The sequence below is a fragment of the Arctopsyche grandis genome, chromosome 13, assembly GCF_051622035.1.
Source record: "Arctopsyche grandis isolate Sample6627 chromosome 13, ASM5162203v2, whole genome shotgun sequence".
NCBI classification, from domain to species: Eukaryota; Metazoa; Arthropoda; class Insecta; order Trichoptera; family Hydropsychidae; genus Arctopsyche; species Arctopsyche grandis.
This window is the reverse complement of record NC_135367.1, coordinates 15,401,755-15,425,796: the sequence shown is the minus strand read 5'-3', so window position 1 is coordinate 15,425,796 and position 24,042 is coordinate 15,401,755. Positions and strand designations below refer to the sequence as shown.

The 24,042-nt window shown below is 32.5% G+C and overlaps 2 protein-coding genes across 3 annotated transcripts; one reads left to right on the top strand and one right to left on the bottom strand.

Moving 5' to 3' along the window:
* Positions 1-1,101: 1,101 nt before the first annotated feature.
* Positions 1,102-23,139, top strand: LOC143921437 (uncharacterized). 2 transcript variants are annotated; one of them, XM_077444744.1, is made up of 9 exons: positions 1,102-1,219; positions 2,900-2,991; positions 3,083-3,237; positions 3,787-4,013; positions 4,081-4,201; positions 15,643-15,805; positions 16,641-17,960; positions 18,587-19,237; positions 21,194-22,151. In XM_077444744.1, the coding sequence occupies exons 2-9, from the start codon at positions 2,925-2,927 to the stop codon at positions 22,138-22,140; spliced, it is 3,651 nt and encodes a 1,216-aa protein (XP_077300870.1). In that variant the 5' UTR covers positions 1,102-1,219; positions 2,900-2,924; the 3' UTR covers positions 22,141-22,151. The 2 variants fall into 2 exon arrangements, with proteins under 2 accessions (XP_077300870.1, XP_077300871.1); XM_077444745.1 differs by lacking the exons at positions 1,102-1,219; positions 2,900-2,991; positions 3,083-3,237; positions 3,787-4,013; positions 4,081-4,201 and adding an exon at positions 15,379-15,558 and having other exon boundaries at positions 21,194-23,139.
* Positions 12,000-14,291, bottom strand: LOC143921442 (splicing regulator SDE2-like). The gene is made up of 4 exons (XM_077444756.1): positions 14,162-14,291; positions 13,042-13,346; positions 12,785-12,949; positions 12,000-12,703 (listed from the first exon to the last, which is right to left on the bottom strand). The coding sequence occupies exons 1-4, from the start codon at positions 14,216-14,218 to the stop codon at positions 12,529-12,531; spliced, it is 702 nt and encodes a 233-aa protein (XP_077300882.1). The 5' UTR covers positions 14,219-14,291; the 3' UTR covers positions 12,000-12,528.
* Positions 23,140-24,042: the final 903 nt, after the last annotated feature.

Below are 24,042 nucleotides of genomic sequence, written 5' to 3'. Positions count from 1 at the left end.
CAATTATGGCACTAGAGAAATTATTTTTTAATATGCTACGGATATCCACCATTGGGATGCATCTATCGTTTTATTTTTTTGATTAGTTATTTTTTATAGGAATTAGGAGCCGCCAAACATCTATAAAATCGCCTCTTTTTTACACCCACGAAAAGAGTCCAGCGTGCTTATTTAACGGTCGATTTAAAAAAAAATACGCACACAGTTGCATAGAAAATATCTTTCTGATACCGAAGATGAAATTTTTTTAAACATTGGTCCAGTTTCTGAGAAGAAAATTGGAGAATACGAAACCTCGATTTTGTCGATTTAAAATACGTATTATCTGGTCGAAGCGAAACTGTCGCATTCACTCAATATATATATTGATATATATTGTCGCATTCACTCAATATATATATCGAAGAAAGGAACAGCAACAGAATTAAGGTTTCGGGTGTACAGCCCTCTTAATGAATGAGTTACAATGCAAATTGGCACGTGAAAATGTTTTTGACATCACGCCAAAAAATTGAATTCGTTTACAATGTTTTTGAAATAAACGTTTATAGCGATTTCGATTAATGATTAATGATTTAGGTATTCCTGAATAATGAGAGGTGTCATTATCAGCAAGCAATTTATCTGAAACGGCTATCCCTTCGGGACGCCGGGACCATAGGCGTAGAACAGAGACAAACCTGTAAACGCCTGGCAGCCCTAAATATACATATCTCAAGTCTATTATATTTTAATACCTACAGATTCAATGATTTTTTTTTCATTAAATACATATAATGATTCATGGAACAAATTATAACATACATTAACGTTATGCATGCAATAAATCACATAAAAAAAATACTATTTTATTGAAATAGTAGGGCAAAATTCGCATGGGCCATAAATGATGTATATTTTTCTTTAAATATTATTCAATACAAATTGAAGACCTATACCAATTGTTATTAAATTATCCACCATAAGAGCCCGAGCACACCTGGCAACTCGTAGTGAAAACTCACTCTATGTTTACATGAAAATTAATTAATTTGAAATGATTCACTATCTTATCAAATTATTATCAGTGAAAGATATGTATTGGTATATTTATAAAAATTCAGTGTCACATTTGACATATTATAACTATAAACTACGGATTCCTGTAGAAAATCGCACGCTTGTTCATACTATATTCACACATCCATGTAAATAATATATGTATAGATTTGAACATCTGGTAAGTTGTTAAATATTTATAACTTCCCTGTGTGTAAATAATAGTAAATACCTACATATCTATCAGGAATTCTAAAATGTACAAACCGGCCATGGTTTAAAAATTAAACAAATATTTATTCCACTAAGAAGAACTATATAGATATTTTTAGTTCGAAATCACAAACTCCTTTGTGTGCCTCTGTTTGAATTGCTAATCATTGTTAGACAACTCATCTTGAATCACAATAAAAAATAATGTAAATTTGTACTCGATTTATATAAAAGATATCAATATATTTACAGTTCATAAACGTGAACTTCAGTTTGAATCATCTCATGATTATCTGCTTAGTTGTATAAAAAGACTGCATCGGAGAGTTGGGGACATCTCTAGTGTGTTCATTCTCTCCAAATTACTGCAACATGTTGCCAATGTCCGATTCCGAGTCTGTTCCCCTTATTGAAAAGTGAAGTATATTCTAAAAATATATAAAACGCGTACAAAGACTCGATAGATTTAATCTCACATACCAATTAATAAGTTAATCCTATTCAAACACAGCATTAGTAAGTTTCAATATATACAACATACATATGTATATAATATTATTTATTATTACAAAGCTGTTATATATGCGATATTTCGGTATTTATTAATTTATGGAAAAATTGCTAAGTTTTATTATCCACACAACGTGAAAAATACTGTAACAGGTATGACTATTAGGTACAGTATTATAAAGGTACGAGCGCTTATCATTTTTTTTATTCGTAGTATTTGACTCAACGTTTATTCTGTTTGTATATTAGATTATGAGATATAATATTTTGAAATGCCATACGTTTGCCAAAGGTGTTTTTATTAGACAAGAACGAAAGTTAGAGATTTGAAAACGATAAGATACGGGCTGTTGTTATATCCATAAACAGTGGTGATATACAATTTTTAGAATTTTGTCATAAAAATTTAGTATTATTTACAGGTTTTTCATTCCAAATTGATCCTTTTTCATTCCAAATTGATACTTTTTCATTTCAAATTGACCCTTTTCCATTTAAAATCGACACTTTTTCATTTAAAAATGGCCCCTTTTCAATGTGAATTTTAAATGAAAAAGGTTTAATTTGAAATGAAAAAGGTTCAATTTGGAATGAAAAACCTATATCTATCAACTATCTACATATATATGAAGGGCTCGGGGCAAGATAGTGTCAACCATAATTTTGGTCCAAATTTTCCTGAAAATACCATCTATGTAAATTAATCATTTTACATAGGATGGCATATTCAGGAAAATTTGGACCAAAATGATGGTTGACACTATCTTGCCCCGAACCCTTCATTTATGCAGGGCTTTTTTTCCCATGTAACGCGGTGGAACGGCGTTCCGGCAACTTTTTTCTCGGCATTTTATATGTTTCAAACGAATGTTCTATAAATTATAATTTGGATACAATCTTTTCTAATAAAAAAAACAATAAGTGAGTTCCAGCACCTTTTTTTTAAAAAAAAAAGCCCTGTATATATGATAGGTTTGTCTAGATTGTACTATTACAGAGATATCCGGGCTTTCAAATTTCTATATATAATATATATGTATGTACCCATACGAGTAATTCTGACTTGAACACTTTTATAAGTATTTAAAAAAAAAGATAAAGCAGTATATAATAATTTCAATTTCTTTAAATTTTTTAGAAAAGAAATCAAACAGTTCAGAGACATGGCCTATTCGTACAAAAATCACAAAGTTATTTTTATATTAATCAACATCTCTGCGGCTATATGCGGTAAGTGTAACGCTCATAATTAACTCTACGTATTTACATATGAATTAAGTATTTTAATCAAAAAAAATATATTTTCAAAAAACGTTTTTAGTGGGTATTGTGTTTTATCTATTGTTATTCGGCGTAATACCTGAAAATCAACCTAAGTTTTATTGCAATGATTCTAAAATAACATATCCTTACACTGGTGATACAGTTACAACAACAGCAGTTGGTACAATGTCACTTCTAATACCGATGTGCCTGGTGAGTGAAAAAATAATGGTTGTGGCTATTTGCAGGTACTATATCTGTGACAGGCGCAAAGCCTTCTGCGCATGCGCGTGAACTTATAATCCGATTATAATTTCTTACATTTAATGTATGCTAGACTTGTTTAATCAATCGTTCATTATACATGAGGCAAATAAATTTCGCACGTTATTATAATAGATTTATATCATTTAGCTAGTTCGCGGCTTGTACTTGTATGTAGGTATTATACGTTGTATATGATAATAATTTTCTAACAATTAATAATATTAACTAATTTGGATTATATGTTTTACTCTACATCACTTTACGAGTTCGAACCAAATTTTAAGAGGTTTAAAACAAAATTTTAACAGTAAACACGCTGACAGTGACAGTTCACGCGCATGCGCAGAAGTCTTTGCGCCTGTCGCAGATATAGTACCTGCAAATAGCCAATAATTTGCAGGTATAATACCTGCAAATAGCCACAACCAAAAATAATTATACAATTTCTGCCATATTGATTCAACAAATTTTTAAACCAAATATTATGAATTTTAGATGATAGTAGTGGAGGCGATAAATCACTTTCTCGGCAATTCATCAGTAAGAACAAATATTAAAAAATCGATGAAGATTGCAGGCTGCTGGTGTTGGGAATATTTTGTAGTACTGATTCTTAACCTTATAATCGTTCACATAATTAAGTTCACTTTTAATGAACCGAGGCCTGACTTTTTGGATAGCTGTCAACCAGATGTTTGTATGCAAGATAGCCATCTTATAGAGTGAGTCAAAAAAGTTTTAATTTTACATACAAAAAAAATCATACATTGAAATTATTGGTTGGTTAAGGTTAGTAACAAAATTTACATGCACGCAAACTGCATATGGAGATTCGGTAGCTAGAGGTTCTACATTGAGCTTTCTTTCGGGTCATGCTGCTTCTTCCGTATATGCTGGAATATTCATGTTTGTAAGTATTCTAATATTAATTACTCTTACTATAATTATTATAATAACTAAAATTTGAAAACAGCATATTATTCACCTATTTTATTCCGATTTATTTATCCATTCATCAGATAATAATTGTTTCGATATAGAACATTGTATTATACTTGACACGGTGCTACGACAAAACGTCCGCACACAGAGAAATGTTATAATAATAGAAGTGTAGTCGTGATTGATGTTCGACGTATCTCAGATTGTTTGTTAATTTTACTCGCAAGATGGGCAAGTGCATCGTTAAAAATTGCACAATACATTCAAAAACACACAATAAACAACATGGGATCCATTTTTAGGTTACACGACAATTGGTGCAAGTCCAAAATGTTCAACGACAAAATGTACCCGAAAATTAGTGCACTGACAAAATGTACCCGCGACAAAATGTACCCGCGACAAAATGTACCCGCGACAAAATGTACCCGCGACAAAATGTTTAAGCGACAAAATGTTCAAAAATGTTCAAAATGTTCAACCGTATCCAATATTTTCTTATTTAAATTGAAAAAAAAAACTTTCTGAGCGTGTGAACTGCAGATTACATTGCATTAGTTTATATGGCAGGGCTTCTCAACCGTCTCCAAAATTTTCTTTATTTCAAATGAATAATCTACTTTTCATCGTACACATCGCGGGCGTTATTAAATTAGTATGAATGACAGGGGTTCTCAACCGTATCCAATTTTTTTCTTATTTAAATTGAAAAAAAAAACTTTCTAAGCGTATGAACTCCAGATTACATTGCATTAGTTTATATGGCAGGGCTTATCAACCGTCTCCAAAATTTACTTTATTTCAAATGAATAATTTACTTTTTATCGTACACATCGCGGGCGTTATTAAATTAGTATAAATGACAGGAGTTCTCAACCGTATCCAATATTTACGTATTTAAATTGAAAAAAAAAACTTTCTGAGCGTATGAACTGCAGATTACATTGCATTAGTTTATATGGCAGGGCTTCTCAACCGTCTCCAAAATTTTCTTTATTTCAAATGAATAATATACTTTTCATCGTACACATCGCGGGCGTTATTAAATTAGTATAAATGTCAGGGGTTCTCAACCGTATCCAATATTTTCTTATTTAAATTGAAAAAAAAAAACTTTCTAAGCGTATGAACTCCAGATTACATTGCATTAGTTTATATGGCAGGGCTTATCAACCGTCTCCAAAATTTACTTTATTTCAAATGAATAATTTACTTTTTATCGTACACATCGCGGGCGTTATTAAATTAGTATAAATGACAAGGGTTCTCAACCGTATCCAATATTTACGTATTAAAATTGAAAAAAAAAACTTTCTAAGCGTATGAACTGCAGATTACATTGAATTAGTTTATTTGGCAGGGCTTCTCAACCGTCTCCAAAATTTTCTTTATTTCAAATGAATAATTTACTTTTTATCGTACACATCGCAGGCGTTATTAAATGAGTATGAATGACAGGGGTTCTCAACCGTATCCAATATTTACGTATTTAAATTGAAAAAAAAAACTTTCTAAGCGTATGAACTGCAGATTATATTGCATTAGTTTATATGGCAGGGCTTATCAACCGTCTCCAAAATTTACTTTATTTCAAATGAATAATTTACTTTTTATCGTACACATCGCGGGCGTTATTAAATTAGTATAAATGACAGGGGCTCTCAACCGTATCCAATATTTACGTATTTAAATTGAAAAAAAAAACTTTCTAAGCGTATGAACTGCAGATTATATTGCATTAGTTTATATGGCAGGGCTTATCAACCGTCTCCAAAATCTACTTTATTTCAAATGAATAATTTACTTTTTATCGTACACATCGCGGGCGTTATTAAATTAGTATAAATGACAGGGGTTCTCAACCGTATCCAATATTTACGTATTTAAATTGAAAAAAAAAAACTTTTTAATCGTATTGCAGATGTCATTGAATTATATGTATATATATATATATATATATATATATATATACACCACCAGCAGCATAAAACGGAACGCTTGTGAATTTTGCGACATACGTGTTTGTTCTAATCATCACTTCGTTATTTGTAAATTTATCTTAGTTATTTCTTCTGTATATTGGTAAAAAAACGTAATTCTCTTTAACTATGTACAAAATACAGTTATCTTGTATGTATGCAAAATAAAACAGACTTAGGTACAAAAAACCCGTAATATACCTGCTAAGGGTACGCCTTTGTTCATTGTGCGTCAAATGCTTTCAAACATTGAAAAGATCATGCTCAGCTGAGACCTTTTGCTGTATGATTGTTCTAAGGGTAAGTATGGGTTTAATAGTTTTTATTTTATAAAATTGATGGATTTAATATTTAATTTTGAATTTTTAAATTAACAATATCGATTCTTCAGAAATTGGTCGCTGCAGGGATATTTCCGCCGAAAAAAAACTTTGATTGCTGCGTATTTGAAAGCGAAGAAGGTGTCCATGCGAAAAATTGCCAGAACAGAGTGTTTCGGTAAACACAGTTTCGAGAATAACTCCGGAGTTTAGTTCTTGTACTAACTTCTCGGTTCTGGCTTGGAGACCTTGAAGGACTTTCAAGAACTTCCACAGGTTTGGAAATTGGGCTCTAATTGTATAGCCAACTTTCATATGGAAGCCTTCCACTTCGTTGTCCGTTTTTCCATAATTATGTAATATTCGGTCTCGAACATTCCATATGTCTATGGAAGCTACACGAGGTTCACGTCTGACATATGGCCAAATGCGCAAGTAACGGGTTGCTTTTTCCATCTGTCCCAAAGTACCTACAGAAAAATCCAGGAATTGGGATTATCTGAATTTTACGATAATCAGGAAAATGCAATTAAATTAAAAATGGTATTGGCATTAGCATTTGTTCCTCCAGAAAATGTAGTCGAAAGCTGGGAGGAACTCCTCCAAATTCTCAACCCATGGCTATTGGCACAAGAACGAGAAATCCAACAGAAGGTCGATGATTTCCTCATGTATTTTAAGGTTAATTACATTGGGAAAATCATTTAACCAACCCTAACTACATAAAAAATGTTAAGATTCCTAGAAAAAGATTTGGTCGAAGCATATGCGCTTCAATACTTCGAAGACAATAGGTTCTTTTGAGCTGAAAAATAAAATTCGATTTACAATCATTTTATTTTAACCATGCATTTTTTTTCTCAACGTGTGAATTTGATTAGCAAAAAGTTGAATTTGATTTACAAAGGAGTGAATACGTAATAAATAATAAATGTAATTATTTAAAAATTCATCATTATCAGTATATAATAAAAAGAAGACAGTAGACATTTCCATGTTTTAATATTCATATAAATTATTGATATATTAATTATCTATTAACATATGTACAGTCCATCCTAAAATGCCGATGTAACACAAAACCGGACTACGGAATGACCTTAAAAACAAAATTAATTATGGTTGAAAATTATAATACATTGCTTGAAAGATAGTCTTCTTGATAAATATTGTGGTTCTAGCTTATTTGCCATAATTTTAAAGCCTATAAAATAATTTTTCGTAAACTGGTCAAGTACGGTTTGCATATTGCAAGATAAGGTTTTTTCTATATTCATTGAAGCTCAGGATGCTGTTAGTGCTAAATTAAAAAGAACCAGGTCGGTGTTTAATTTTTATGACCCTCCCCTCGGTTTTTTTTTACTAAAAAAAATTCGGGTGTGACCAACCCATGACTTTATCTATGTATTTGAGGAATATAAGAAGATAACAAAACAAAATTCGATATTGAACTGATGACTATGATAGCGATACAAATTGAGCGCAAATGTATGGAAACTTGCACAAAACAAAAAAAGTTCTACTTCCGGTTGTCAGATTTTGTTCAAATTTTTTTTATTACTAAAAATCACTATCAGTATTATACTCATTAAATATCAAGAAAATAAAAATAATTTTAAGGGTCAAAATAAAATAATGAAATATTGTTTTAAAAAAAAATACTACTTCCGGTTTACAAATTCTGACCAAAACCCTACGAGCTCTAAGTTAGTACATAAAGGATAGAAATATAAATTTTCAGCTTAATACGTTCAGGGGTGTGGACAGAGTAGTGGGCACAACATTTTCAACCTTTCTAAGAGAAAAAAACCCACTTCCGGTTTATAAAATTTAATAATTTTTTTTTCTTTTCATCACATTGCTACAAGAATTATACTTGAATTTTTTGTGACGAAAACACATGTTTAAGGGGTCGAAAAAAATAGTGGAAGAAAAATCGTACAAAAGTAAACTGCCACTTCCGGTTGACAGATACTTACTAAATTTTATATATAACTTGGTGTTGTTAACTTGATAACCTTATTAGGACTTTATAATACCAGAGTAATTATAAATTAATTACATACATATATGTATATTTTTCTATAATAAATGTGATCGAGCTTATCAACTGTGAATAGCTAAAATTTATTATTCCATTGCTACAAACCGACGTTGAAGAGGACATTGAAGAGATTTCGAACCCACCATTTGCCTATTGTCCTAGGGTTTTACGCAAAGAAAAAAATGCATTCAATAGCCTCTAACATGAGGGTAGTAAAATTTTATAACCCATTTGTCTTTTTACATATTTTCGTCCATTTGTGTAGACAATTCATCTGTCAATCATAGAACTAATTTCAAAATATATTATTGTTTTGCCATCTCTATTCAACGCGCGTGATTTTTTTTACATTTACATTTTAATTGTCTTTTACATGTCAAAATTAAATTTTGTATGCAACCCTTACGCATAATAGTTAATTGTAAATGATGCAATATTAATGTGAAACATAAAGGAGGTATGTAAAAATAATTTTAGCTGTAAATTTCTAATGTCTGCCTTTTTTACATACCTCCTTTTTTCTACAATACAATGTCCGATTCATACATTTGTTTTTTGCTAAACACTAAGTAAAATCTCTCCATCGTTAATCCGAATAGTCGTAATTCGAGACTTGACTGTAAAATAATACATTAAATTTATCTAAATTAATAATTGATATTCTTGCCTTATAATTGTATAATGAAATATTAAGTTTAAAAAAAACTTTCATTATACATATAGCTTGCGAATGTACACTAGAAGACTTATTTGCAGAAGAAATAAAATAATTGCATTTTTAAACAAAATTTTGGAAAAAAATTATGTGAATTTGATTTAGAGACGCCGTTAAGGTCACACTCAATGTTAAAACTCGAAGTACACGTGACCGCTGGCTGGGAACTGTTTTATCAAAATAAAACGTGGCGTTCAACGTTTATTTATTTATATATTATCTTAGCTATAAAGCTAATTTTAAAAATACATTTAATTACTTAACTCTAAATAACTCTAAAATTTATAATTATCTTATATGTACTGTCCCTCACAGAGGTGCGAAGAAGAGGTGTTAAACTAATTCAATGACATACGCTTAAAAAGTAATTTTTTCAATTTAAATAAGTAAACATTGGATACGGTTTAGAACCCCTGACATTTAAACTAATTCATTGACATCTGCAATACGCATAAAAACATTTTTTTTTTCAATTTAAATAAGAAAAAATTGGATACGGTTGAGAACCCCTGTCATTCATACTAATTTAATAACGCCCGCGATGTGTACGATAAAAAGTAAATTATTCATTTGAAATAAAGTAAATTTTGGAGACGGTTGAGAAGCCCTGCCATATAAACTAATGCAATGTAATCTGCAGTTCATACGCTCGGAAAGTTTTTTTTTTCAATTTAAATACGTAAATATTGGATACGGTTGAGAACCCCTGACATTTATACTAATTCAATGACATCTTAAAATGATATTCAATGAGTCACAATGACATTCGCTTAAAATGTAATTGTTCAATTTAAATAAGTATATGTTGGTACGGTTGAGAACACCTTTAATTTATAATAATTTAATAACATCCGCGATCTATACGATAAAAAGTACCATATACATCGATAAATATAATACAATAAAAAGTTACTTTTGCCATTAAAATAGGATAATTTAGGATTTTTGAACATTTTGTCGCTTAAACATTTTGTCGCGGGTACATTTTGTCAGTGCACTAATTTTCGGGTACATTTTGTCGTTGAACATTTTGGCCTTGCACCAATTGTCGCGTCCCCTCGATGTGCACAGATGCAATTATTAAAATTGAGTTGGATCTTTCTGGCGAGTTTAATAAGGCAAAATACGGAACTAAAATATCAGAAGCACAGAACGTATACAGGGTAGGTATGTCGGGACTTCGGGTAGATTTCGCTTAGTGTAAGTGCGAGCAGTGCGCACGCATAAGGTACACGTGTCGTTAATCTGTGGTTCAGTCTGTCTGGCGCTTGTCGATCGTTTGCACCGTGAATATGTGATGACCCCGCACACAAAAAAGTGAATATGTGATGACCCCGGTTCTATTCCGTGCGTGTATCTGTACTTATGGAAACGTTACGCGTATTATCATGACACAGGCAATGTATTGGTAAAGATGCTTCTATTATTTTAACATTTCTGTCCCCGCACAAATCAGCGACATTATGTCGTGGAAACACTTGGCACATTCGAAATCACAGTTTGATACAATAATGTTTTCTATATTTATTTATAGTGGTATATTCAAAAGAGAGTGTGCGAATATAGTCCTAGATTTGTAGGACATACTCTCCAATTAGGCGCCATAGCATTTGCTATCATTAGCTCAATCAGTAGAATAACTGATCATCGTCATCATTGGTGGGATGTGTTATGCGGAGCTATCTTAGGAGCCCTTTTGGCTGTTTATGTCGTAAGTTTCTTCAAAAATAAAATTTATACAGGTGTCAAACGAGATATTGACTGACTTTTTTTATTGAATCGTTTCAGATTAAAGTTTACTGCAAGAATTTTTCCCGTTTCACATCGGACCAATCAAATATGACGAATGATCTTCAAATGCCTTAAATCAGATGACGCTATTAATAGCTGTGATATATTGAAAATAAATAATAAAGCATCTATTATTATAAGTAATAAAAAATAAATAATAAAGCATCTATTATTATAAGTAATAAAAAAATCGAATCGAATATACATATGTATATATATATAAACATATATATGTGCATTAAAGTGCTATTTTTTACAAGCTTTTTATTATTTTACATTTTGATTTTTCAAAAGTTTATTATTATTTACATTTTATTTAATAAGTAGATATTATTTAGAAATATGTACATATGTGTGGATGTAAATTGTGTTCTAATTTAAAAAATATATCTTAACAAGTTAACGACCGAAGACTTGCATATGAATCTTAGCTAAAACAAAGTCAGCAGACCGTGGATTCACATACGAGTCTTAGTAAAACTATTTCAACGGGCCGAAGACTCGCATGTGAGTCTTCTTCCTATATGAAGTTTCCCACACAAAAAAAAACGTGTGCGTCATCTGGAGTGTTCGGTTTCGAGTTACGGCTAACTGAAATGACTTTTTCGTGGAATGGTTCTTAGTGAAAAAGTCGAAAATATTCGTTTATCATGCATACATATGAAAAACGGTATATATATCAGTGGCGTGCGGTAATACTCTTTCCCCCCGTCGTACATCCTCACTTTATTTGCGGGAGCAGGATACAACAGGAACAAGAGGAACAGGCTTTTCCTCCCGTATCCTGCATGGGCACATTAAACAAAGCTGTGACAAAAAAAGAGATAATTTCACTGCATACCACTGATATATATTATATATATACATAGTACTGTTTACCATACCCCCTTTTTTTGATCTTTCGACTTAAGATCTTTCGATTTTCGACCTTTTCACTTTCGGTCCCGTGAGGTAGACCCAGTTTAAACATACCCAAGATTTTTTTTTATAATTATAATATACTAGTGGTTCTACCCGGCTTCGCTCGGTATTTGTAATATAAACAGCTTAAACAAGGCAAAACAACCTAATATTATAAGTAAACATTCATTTGTTTTTTTTAATTTATTTCAATCAAAAAAAATATATATATTCAACGATTACGATATCGTCGTCATAGAAACTTTGATTTGTTTTCGATGCTCCCAACAAACCTTACATACAAAGTGATTGCTACTCAACATTTGCATTAACCAGTTAGAGAAATATAGTAATTGTAAATGAAGAGTTTTCATGTTAAAAATGAAAAAAGTTCTAATTTTAAATCAAATATTTTTCGATTGTGTAGTTATGTATATTTTTTAATATGGTACAAAATTTATTATAAACATTATTAAATTTAAAAAAAAAACTTGAAGTTTGAACACATTGAAGTTTGAAATTGACTATATGAAGCATTTGTAAAAATTAAGTAGAAATTGGGGTCGCTTTAACTGTAGATTCTTCGATACGGGAATGTTTAATAACTGGTTCATCTTCATTCTTAGAGCCATCACTCTCACTTGCTTGATCTCCGGAACTGATTTTACAATCTTCATTATCAGATTCACTGCTTGACAAATCAGACATGTCATCGTCGATCCTGTCAAAGTAAAAAAAAAGTTAAATCAAAAAGGAAGAATAAATCAAATAAATAAAATGAATACGAAAAGTGGTCAAATACCAAAGCTTGGCAGGCTTTTTGCGCTTGGGAGCAGCTTTGACCCCCGATGTGGATGGACCCGCACGACTACCTTGCTCAACAGCTTCATCTACTGCCTCTTCTAGTCCACGCCGTGATTTTTCATATTTCTCATCATTAAATTCATACTTTGGTTTGGCGCACAATCTGAAAAAAGAACCAGAATAATATATCAAACTACTATATGTACATAAATATGTAATAAGTGAAACTAAATATATTCTTTAACGACATCAAACCTTTTAATACGCTCTTCTTTGCGTTGACGGGCTATTTCCTCACGTTGAGATTGTGAAGCGGCTAAATCCAATAGTCGGCGTTCTTCACGGATATCGCGCAGACGACGTCCAGAAAGATCTCGGCAGGCTTCGCGGTTAGTTGTTTTCTCTATTTGAGCACCGATCGCCCGAAGCATGGAACCAAAGCCACCTTTGCCTCCAACGAGTCTCACGGCCCATTGTAATGGAACGCCTTTGATGATTTCGTTGTCTAAATTAATTTTCTTTCCATTTTGAGTACAGTATAGGTCTTCAATAGGGATTCCCTGCAGATTGATATAATATACATTATGAACTTGTTTTAACCGTTTGCCCGCGGCCGTCTTCTATGGAAGCTATGGGCGACAAGTCTGAAGCGCGGCTGTCTTCCATAGAATTTCTGAACTTTGCACGGGATTTTGAGCCTTATATACGCCTATTTCAACTGTTTTAAGGTTCAAAATTGGATATATTACTGAGAGTTGAATGCCATCTATTCACTTAAAATGAATATATATCAGTCAAAAATTAGTTTTTTGTGGAACCATACTGAAACCTCGTTTATGTGACGTCACGTCTTCATACAATTATGAAGAATGATTCTTTGACAATTAAGCCAAAACTACGAGATATATTATGTATTTTATTTTTTAAAATAATACTTTATGTATTAATTAATATATCTGGTTACTTGAGTAAATATTAAAATCTGTATTTAAGGTCGAAAACTCGATTGCCAAATTCGCGAAAAAGGTGCCGCGTACAGGGCTTGTTCGCTATATTTATTGCCGCGGGCAAAGAGTTATTAATTAGCAATGACAATTATGTTGTGAAATCAATGAATAACATACAGACTTACTACGATATAGCAATTAATAAAAAATGTTATTATTTAAACACTACACGAAAAGTACAAATGAATAGTAAAATGTGGCGCTAATTGAGGTTTTGTAAAGAATGCTAGGTGAAAACATTCATATGTTTGACAGATGACGTCATGCAAGTGTTTGTATGTCAGAATCATTCAAGTTTGTATATAGAACGTTTTAAGAAGTTTAAAAACAATTTTTAAAGACAAATGTATTGAATTTATCAAATTTACCGTAAAAGTAGAAGTTTCTGTGAGGAAAACAAACACAGCCGACTGGGACGACGCCATTGTTGCGAATGCCAAATAACGAGGACGCTGTCGCCAAGGCCACTGCACACTACACAGCCAGTAAAATTCAAATCTAAACAGCTATAATATTAGCCATATGATCAACAATAAAATGGTTCGGTATTATGTACTAGTCAAATGTGAACCGGTCACAGGACAACCGGTCGCTCTAGATCGGTCACACGTGATCACCCGTCACACTAAAACTGGTCACACCCTAAAACTGGTCATACCCGAAAATTGGTCACGAAAAAACCGAAAAAAATTCACGAAATCCAATCACGAAAAAAATTTTTGGTTCCAAATATTCCGTAGTCGCGATTTTTGTAACAATGATTGTCGTTCGCGTGATCGCTTTTTGCGGAATAATCCGTTTACCAGTTTTAATAGATTATCACGAGCAGCTTTTTTCTATCTAATAATTATGAAGAAAGCATATATAAATGTACAAAAAAATGTTTTACCTTTAATATTTCTCTGATAATATAGGGAACGACTGAATGAAACGACAGTGGTTTTATTGCACACCTGGTTTATTATAATGGCGGGGAAAGAGTGATGCAGAACCTACTTGTACCAATGCGCAGGATGGCCTCAAATCCAGGGGCGGCTCGTGCATAGGAACTGCGGCGCTGCAGCACCCCCAGAAAAATTACAAAAAAATCGCATTTACAACTTGTATTTAGATATATTTGACATACTCATTAATAATGAATATGTCAAATATCTAATCATTCTTATTTAAATTATATTCACAAGTTGTAAATGTATAAAAATGTAATTTTTTTGTATTTTTTCTGGGGGTGCTGCACCGTCGCAGTTCCTATGCACGAGCCGCGCCTGCAGTCAGATCCAAATAATTGCAGTGTAATACAATAATACCCTACAATAATATCGCGCCAAGAGCGGACATGACAAACTAAACTCGAATTCAATTAAAAGCAACCATTCAAACCTGTGAATGTGAGGCAAAAGCTCCACGCAACTGACACAAGTGAAAACGCGGCATTAAGTATTTCCGAAATGTATATTAAAAAACTAGCCAGTATGAAATAAAATACTTAAGGTTTTAGTAGATTTCACAGTGATGTTTGTAATAAATAATAGCGCAACAATAATAATATTTTTTTAAGAATAATATTTTTTCGAATGGCAGCACCATGCTCATTTGAAATGACGTCCGTTGGCGCTGACGGTTGTAGTTGTTGCCGCCCGCGCTTCTGTTATGCTGGATATTAGCTACTTCGTATCTTCATTATTTGCCTACCGAGTCACACAATCAACCTCCACAAATTCACATCTAACATTCACAGCTTTATTACAATCTATACCCGTCACTAGTAACAACTGTCATTCTTTTTATTTATCCTTCATATGTTGCCGCCGTACTAAAATTAATGATTATCTTTATATGTCATATATAGATCATGTCAGCATCAGATAATCGGTTAGCTGATAGTTTTTGCATGGATTTGAACGGTGGACCAGCATCCAGTACGCCAATCAGATCGACATCCATTGCTCATCGTCAAAATTGTGCTCCAAGTCCAAATGCTAAAAAGAAAGCAAATATTCCAGCAGAAGTCCGTAAGTCAATGCTTAAGTGTGTAGCTCAATGAGTATGATTACCAAAGGTCCGGGTTTTCCCGTACGTGTTCTCTTTTTAAACGTCTGAGGACTTGAGTATCCGTGCAGTATATCAATAGTATGAAAGTGATGTATGAAGCTACTGTTTACGCTTTGTCTACATTATCTGTTGGCCATATGTCGGATGATCTATACATTCCGTTTTGAATCGATTGTCTCGTTTATAACGTTTTAGTAAATATGCTAGTATTGTTGCGTTCTTGAAATAAAAACCGGTCAATAATATAATTCAGCATAATTTACTGATCGGAGAACCCGTAGACTGCATCGTTTGTTGGCATGTATTGACTGCTAAATAATAAGCTTCATTCACTTAAGTAAAACTATTGGTTATTGAAAAAAAATCTTAAAATTTCCCACTTCAAAAAATATAGTTATTTTGAGTGAGTAGCATATGCTGATATCGACTATAAGGTCTCGAGTTCAAGCCCCTAATTATTTTTCATTTAGTTGATCTTTTCTTATCAAGAGTTTGCCAACTTGATTTAGTTAGCGATACGGTTCCTCACAGATTGGTGAAAATATCTTACTCCTATTGTCACCGTTGTCATTATAATTACGGCATGAGTATTTGAGGTGACCTATCATGGCATTTAAATGTAATTTTTATTTTTTTTCAATGATACAATTAGCCTTTTGATATATACTTCGTCTTTTAAATATAAAACTACATTTAATTGAATTAAAAATACAAGTTTTTGCTTATTTTTTATATGAATTTTCAATTCAAAACCTTTTTCTCTTTATTTTAAAACTAATAATGATTTTTTTTTAGAACGAATCAAAATTTTTTCTCAACCCAATGAAGAAAATAAAGCTTCCAAAGATACTACGTCAAATACAACAAATAAAAGAAAAATATGTTCTCCACATCAAAATATTAAAGTACAACAAAAAAAAATGAGAACAAACTTAATATCTAGTATGTCATTAGAAAAAAGCATATTTGAAAGTCAAATACAAACATTATTAAATAATTCATTATCGTTCAGTGACAAAATAGTTACAAGGAAATTGTACAAACAAAAAAGTATGTCAAATTGTAGAAAATTGTATTCTATCCAATCTGATTTTACAGACAACGATAGTATGAAAACACAAGACAGTTCATTTTTAGAAAAGAAAGAAGTTGTGAACATTTACATTCCGACCAAAACTTTATCCGACACAAAATCTTCTGTAATGCAAAAAAATACTTCCAATCTTCAAAAGAACACATCCAGTGAGCGCAAATCGAGCACCTACTCTTTAAGAGCGCTGAACAAAGATGAAAAACGAGATACGAATAAAGAAATAATGGATTTGTTGAAAGATATACAAGTAGTCCGCGACATATCTAAAAATTCGCTAACTAATGGTAAAGACGGCACAAAAGACACCGACTGTGAAAACTTTGATGAGTCTGATTGTATGTTCAATAATACCAATGGAGCTAACGTTTCGCTAGCATCAAATACAATAATCACTAAATCCACCGAAGACAAAATTAAAAATAAACGTGCTACATCTAATGGTGAAAAAAGTGTCGTAAAAAAAACGGCTAAACTAGATAAAAAAGCGTTGACGTCTAAAACTTCTAAAATTGTTAAAGAAAAATTACCAGTTAAGCGACAGAAAAATAAGGAAGTCACATCCAAAGTGAGCAAAGGAGTGAAAGAAACGGATATTAAAAAAAGGAATAAGAAAATAGATGTATCGACGAGTAAAAACTTGAATCGAAAAAAGAATATCACTGTCTTGGATAATAGAAAGAAAAAAGTTGATAAGTCCGTTGCTAGTAAAAGTATATCATCAGGGTCTAGTAAAAAAACGAGTATAGATATTAAAAAAATGAAAGTTCAAAAGTCAAATAAAAGTTTGAGTGTATCTTTCAAAAGTAATGAAAAAGACGGCAAAAAAAGAAAAACTCAAAACTCAAATAAGAATACAAGTATGTCTTCCAAATCAGACGATATGGATATTAGAAAGAGAAAAACTCAAAAATATAATGTTTCAGATAAAAATAAATACAATAAAAAGCAACATAATAAAGATATTTGTAGGAAAAAGCCCTCTAAGAAGGGATCATACAATAAAAAGAATGATGAACGTGAAGGTAATAAATATTTTTTTCTTATATTTATGCAGACATATTTTTGCAAAAAGGAACCAACTCACATGAACAATATTTTGAAAGTTGCATATTGGTAGATAGTTTCTGTACATTTGTAAAATTAGATAATTGGCAACAATATACTACCTATACGTATTACATTTTAAATTGTACAGAAACGTTCATGCAGAGAAATGTAATATTAATAGAAGTGGCTTTAGGTGTTCCTTTGTTGTCAAGTGACATTCTGTCCACGGACAGATCTAAATAATTTTAGCATCAGTCGTATTTGACGCTTGGTGCTCGACGTATGTCCGATAAAAACTTCTCTGTTTGTTTATATTACTCGCAAGATGGGCAAGCATCGGTAAAAATTGCACAATACATTCAAAAACTCACAATGGGATACATTTTTATAAGTAAATTGATCCGATTGTATTCCGTGCGATGTAGCGTATTTATAGTGACGTACCGCGTAAAATTGACAACAATTATTTATTCGTAAGGGCCCCTCTATTATTATTACATCTCTCTGCGTTCATGCCTTTATAGTTGAGAATCTAATCTTTTTGCAGAACTATGAGCTTATCGTATGTATACAAATTTTACAAATTGATTCTCATTTCTAGACGATATTAAAGACATAGACGACTTGACGAGAAAATATTCATCCAAATACAACCACATGGCTATCCAAAGAGTAAACGAATTGGACGATTCCACCGATTCTGATAATTCCAGCGAGTCCGATCGCAACGCTTCCGTTAAATATAGCCGTAGACCGTTTTTAGAACACAAATACGGTTACACTGCGGCTGCAAACAACGACCGTAGACTGGTTGCCTGTGCGAAACAGAAGATTCCCAGATTCTCTCAGAGTATTCCACGCGATCCGTACCAATACAACTTCGCTCGGCGTGACAACTTCGATGATTTCTATCAGAGATATTTCCCGCAGACGGAAAATCGCATTGTGAAAAAGGAGCCTTCGTTCTTTTACAGGGGCATGTCGAATCCTGGCGGTAATTACCTCGCACATCCGCACATGAATTTCAGAGCAATGACCATGTCGTTTACGAATGATCTGTGTCAGAATGAAATCGAAAAACAACCATCGTCGGCGAAAGACTACGATGTGAGATTGTATTCTAAGACGAGGATCACCATTGATGATCATTGCGACGACGTGTTCAAATTACCGATCGCGATGCCGAAGAAACAGAGAATCATTCATGAGAAGAAACACACTGAACCGACTCACTATACTTCAATGAGAGATGGTTTGTTTTTTTATTTATTTATTTTTATTTTAAATTGAGTTTTAAGCAGCGGAATGGGGTTGTTTCATTTATAACTTTTTGGAATAATTTTTAATCGTTGCTAATTACTATACATATGTACTAATGTTATACCCGATGACATATTATCGCATGGGTGTTGGCATAAGAACTCTTTGCCCGCGGCAATAAATATAGCGAACAAGCCCTGTACGCGGTGGCACCTTTTTCGCGAATTTGGCAATCGAGTTTTCGACCTTAAATACAGATTTTAATATTTACTCAAGTAACCAGATATGTTAATTAACACAAAGTATTATTTTAAACAATAAAATACACAATAAATCTCGTAGTATTGGCTTAATTGTCAAATAATCATTCTTCATATAATTGAGACGTATCGTCGCCATTGTTCAACAGACGTGACGTCACATAAACGAGGTTTCAGTATGGTTCCACAAAAAATTAATTTTGACTGGTATATATGAATTTTAAGCAAATTGAATGGATGGCATTCAACTCTCAGTAATATATTCAACCAATTTTGAACCTTAAAACAGTTGAAATAGGCGCATATAAGGCTCAAAATCCCATGCAAAATTCAGAAATTCTATGGAAGACAGCCGCGCTACAGACTTGTCGCGCAAAGCTTCCATAGAAGACGGCCGCGGGCAAACAGTTAAGTTGTTGTAATTATGTTGGTCCTGTGTTCAATCCACACGCGGTCGAATTTTTTCAAATACCTTTTAAATATATTTATATTTAATTGTTTAATATGAAAAGAAAAGGTAAAAACTATCTACCTACCTGCATGGAAACAATATAAAACACCAATAGAAAAATAAAACACCAAAAGAAATAATAAAAAAGTCTTCTATGGAAGCTTTGGGCGACAAGTCTGTAGCGCGGCTGTCTTCCATAGAATTTCCGAACTTTGCACGGGATTTTGAGCCTTATATGCGCCTATTTCAACTGTTTTAAGGTTCAAAATTGGTTGAATATATTACTGAGAGTTGAATGCCATCTATTCAATTTGCTTAAAATGAATATATACCAGTCAAAATTAGTTATTTGTGGAACCATACTGAAACCTCGTTTATATGACGTCACGTCTCTTGAACAATGGCGGCGATACGTCTCAATTGTATGAAGAATGATTATTTGACAATTAAGCCAAAACTATGAGATTTATTATGTATTTTATTGTTTAAAATAATACTTCATGTGTTAATTACCATATCTGGCTACTTGAGTAAATATTAAAATATGTATTTAAGGTCGAAAACTCGATTGCCAAATTCGCGAAAAAGGTGCCGCGTACAGGGTTTGTTCGCTATATTTATTGGGCAACAAATACGACTTTGTTGCCCAAACTCTTGGTCATCCAGCTCGGGCAACCAGAAGCGACGAAAAATCCGCCCACTAATGCCTTAGTGAGTGGAATTAGAGTTTTCAATATGTGACGATAAGTCGCACGTGTTCTTAGTTCTTTCTCTATGAAGTTACCATCAACTAATCTCTCAATAAAACCCTATATTTTGAGGAATCGCAATGGTTGCTCAAGGAATAAAATCATCATGACCAGACCGAACGCCGGCAACGATCTCGCTGTTCAGGTGATTTTACGACTTGGGCAATCAGTGAGTTGCCTGGTGTGGCATGCTCCACACAACTGCATACATTTGATCTGGTCGCGCAACAAAGTCACCCAATGTGGCTGGATTCTAAGAATAGCTAATTAGCTGTCATTGTCACTGTTATTAATAGGTTATCGTTTGTAATTTTTCATATGTAGTTTCAAGCTGAAATTACATTCCATACAATAAGTAAGCAACGCTAATTTGCATTGAATGAAAATTGACTGTAAATTTTTGAATGAAACAAATGCTTCCATTGCTCATGACTGTATAATCTGTATAATGATTACTAATATTAAAATATTGTTCGTTTATTTTGCAGACATTTCAATCGGCAATCAATTCATGAGCGAGTCTCGACAAAACTTCTCAAACAAACCGCAACCACTCCAACAAATGCCACACACAAACTCAACAACAAACTATAACAAATCCGTTTGTGTATTCACAAAGAAATCAAACCTGAACAGTTCTGTGAGCACTATTGCGCCTCAAGATAATTTTATCGCTTCTCAGAATGACGTGCGAAATTTGTACCAAACAGGTCGATATAATACAATGCGGTCTGACGAAAGAGATCGCCAAATGTACCAAAATGATCGCACATCAGTAAAACCTACGCTTTCAATCACCGGTCGTGAAAATAACGAAAATCGTCCGCTAGCTTTACACAAAAAACAATACCAGAATTATGAAGACCTGTCGTCGTACAATGCAAGAGATCGGACTGCATATCAAAATGATCACACATCGGCACAACCCACACTCTCAATCGGCAACCGGGAAAATTATATAAATCAAAATCGTCATGGAGAGACGTTATCAACAATTCGGTCAGACGAGAGAGATCAGCACATGTTTTCAAATGATCGCACATCAGCTAGAGCTATGTTTGATAATTATGAAAACCGTTCAATAGTTTTCCATCAAAAGTCTCACCACAACTATGGAGAACCGTCATCAAGCAGAATTCCCACTTTCGATGCGGATTTTACAAAGTCTCCAATACTTCAGAAACATTCAAATTTCCACGAGCGGTCGAGATTGGTATCCGATCGAATTGTTTCCGCGTCGTTCGTACCGAATTCGGTCATTTCTAAGGCGGCTGGTCGATCAGAGAACTTGCCAGCCATGGATGGTATCTCGGCTCTGAACAAAAATGATGATAGTTTTTTACCGATGGATAATGACGATGACAGTTGGATCACCGTGAAGAGGCCTGCTATGGCTCCGTGCTCCCCGTGGCGATATTCCAATTCTTATAAGTGAGTTGGATTTGGTGCTTAAGTGTCGAGATATGATAAGTGTATAACTTTGAATGCAATACAATTATTTAAATAAAGTTCAAATCATAATTTTAAGCTCAAATGTGAATCTTAATTCTATTTTAGTATGATTTTACGCCAATCTTTTATTTTAACAGAGCGAAAAATTTTGTTTTTTTCTTTTTTTGCTATAAAAATCTCTCAAATGCGTAAATATTATATATATTTACATAGAATGTATTTATTAATTTATATTTTTTCATTGGAAGATTAGTATATTAAAGTACAAATTATTTTTATGTAAATTTTCATATTGATTTTGTTTGTGTATTTTTGTTGTAATAATATCAGTTTGAATCACAATGTGATTATTTTTTATTGTTACTTTTATATATTTAGTGTATTATGTCACATATTTTCAAATATATGAATGTAGTTTCACATTAATATCTATACCTAATGGGAAATTTTATAACATTGAAACTACATAAAATATAAAATTTATTATTATACAAAACTACGCCATATCATTCATAAATGTACAATAGTTTTGTTTGAAATGTATTAAATAAAGTTACAGGCACGTTTTCAATTAATCAATGAAACACCTCAAAGTTGTACTGTCGGTGAAACACTTCAGAGGTCGATGGAAATTGCCCATTTATCAATCAGTTGAACTAAGATCTTTCTACTGTTTTATCAATTTATATGATTATCAGCTTTGGTAATGCTAATAATATATCGCACTCTCTGTAGGCTACTTCTAGTGCTTGGTATGACCAGGTTCTTAATTTTTGAAGAGTTTCACTAAAATATAGTGCTGGACACTATATATTGTACATAGGTTATGCCTATCGAGGAAATCATTTCAATATGATGTACATATTTTTATTATTAATTGTGTATCGTAATTAAATTATAATGTCAACGTTGTTTTTCTATGCATATGTGTCAACATATGTAAACAAATATACTTATAATAAAAATAAAGATTTTTACAGTGTAAATGTATAATTATTTTATTGAATATAATAATTTTTGATTGATAAATTGGTTTTTAATTTATCGAAGAATGATTTTCAATTCCAACAAAGATCTGTTGTGAACAATCGAATTATGGTTACAGCGTCGGCGCAAGTGGATGATGGTAACATTGTTTGAATACTAATTGGCTAATAGTTTTAAAAAAGTTCTCAGAGCCTTTATAAACGATTGGACAGATGTTGCAGGTATAATTTTGATTCAAATTTATCACATAATCAGTGATCAAACCAACAGAAATGTTAAGAGTACACCTAGATATATAAAAATGTAGCAGGTTAACCGTTTTAAATAAATGCGGTTTCATATTATCAGCTATCTGATGTCATAGTGACGTGATAAAAACTCACATTGAAATTTTTGAAGGAGTTTTCATATACATAGGTATACAATTGGTCGTTTTTGCGGTTTCTTTTCCGGAGCTTGGTCAGTTATAATGTTAAATATTTATTATCGCATTAAAATATTGACACTATTTTATCTTAATATGTCACTTTTAGTTGAAGAAGATGAGTCATTGGTGTCATCATTATTGAACATATCGAATGGGAACTTCTTTATTGCTGTTATGCTTGAATTAAAATAATCGTAATACAATGTGTGAAAAAAAAGAAAATAGTGACTTGTTTTCGATTTTTTTATTAATATTTCTAATTGTCGCCGAGTTGGTCAGTTCCGAACCACTCGGCCAGTGATAGACCTCATTCTACTATTTGTAATTGCAGATAAATTTAGAGATAAAATGTTTCGTAGAGCAAAAATTAGGCCGCACCACAGCTACATAGGATAATTGTATATTATTCATTTAATTTCGAATACGAAATGGTCAAGTAATAAAGGCCCCAGGGGAAGTGCATAAACCGCA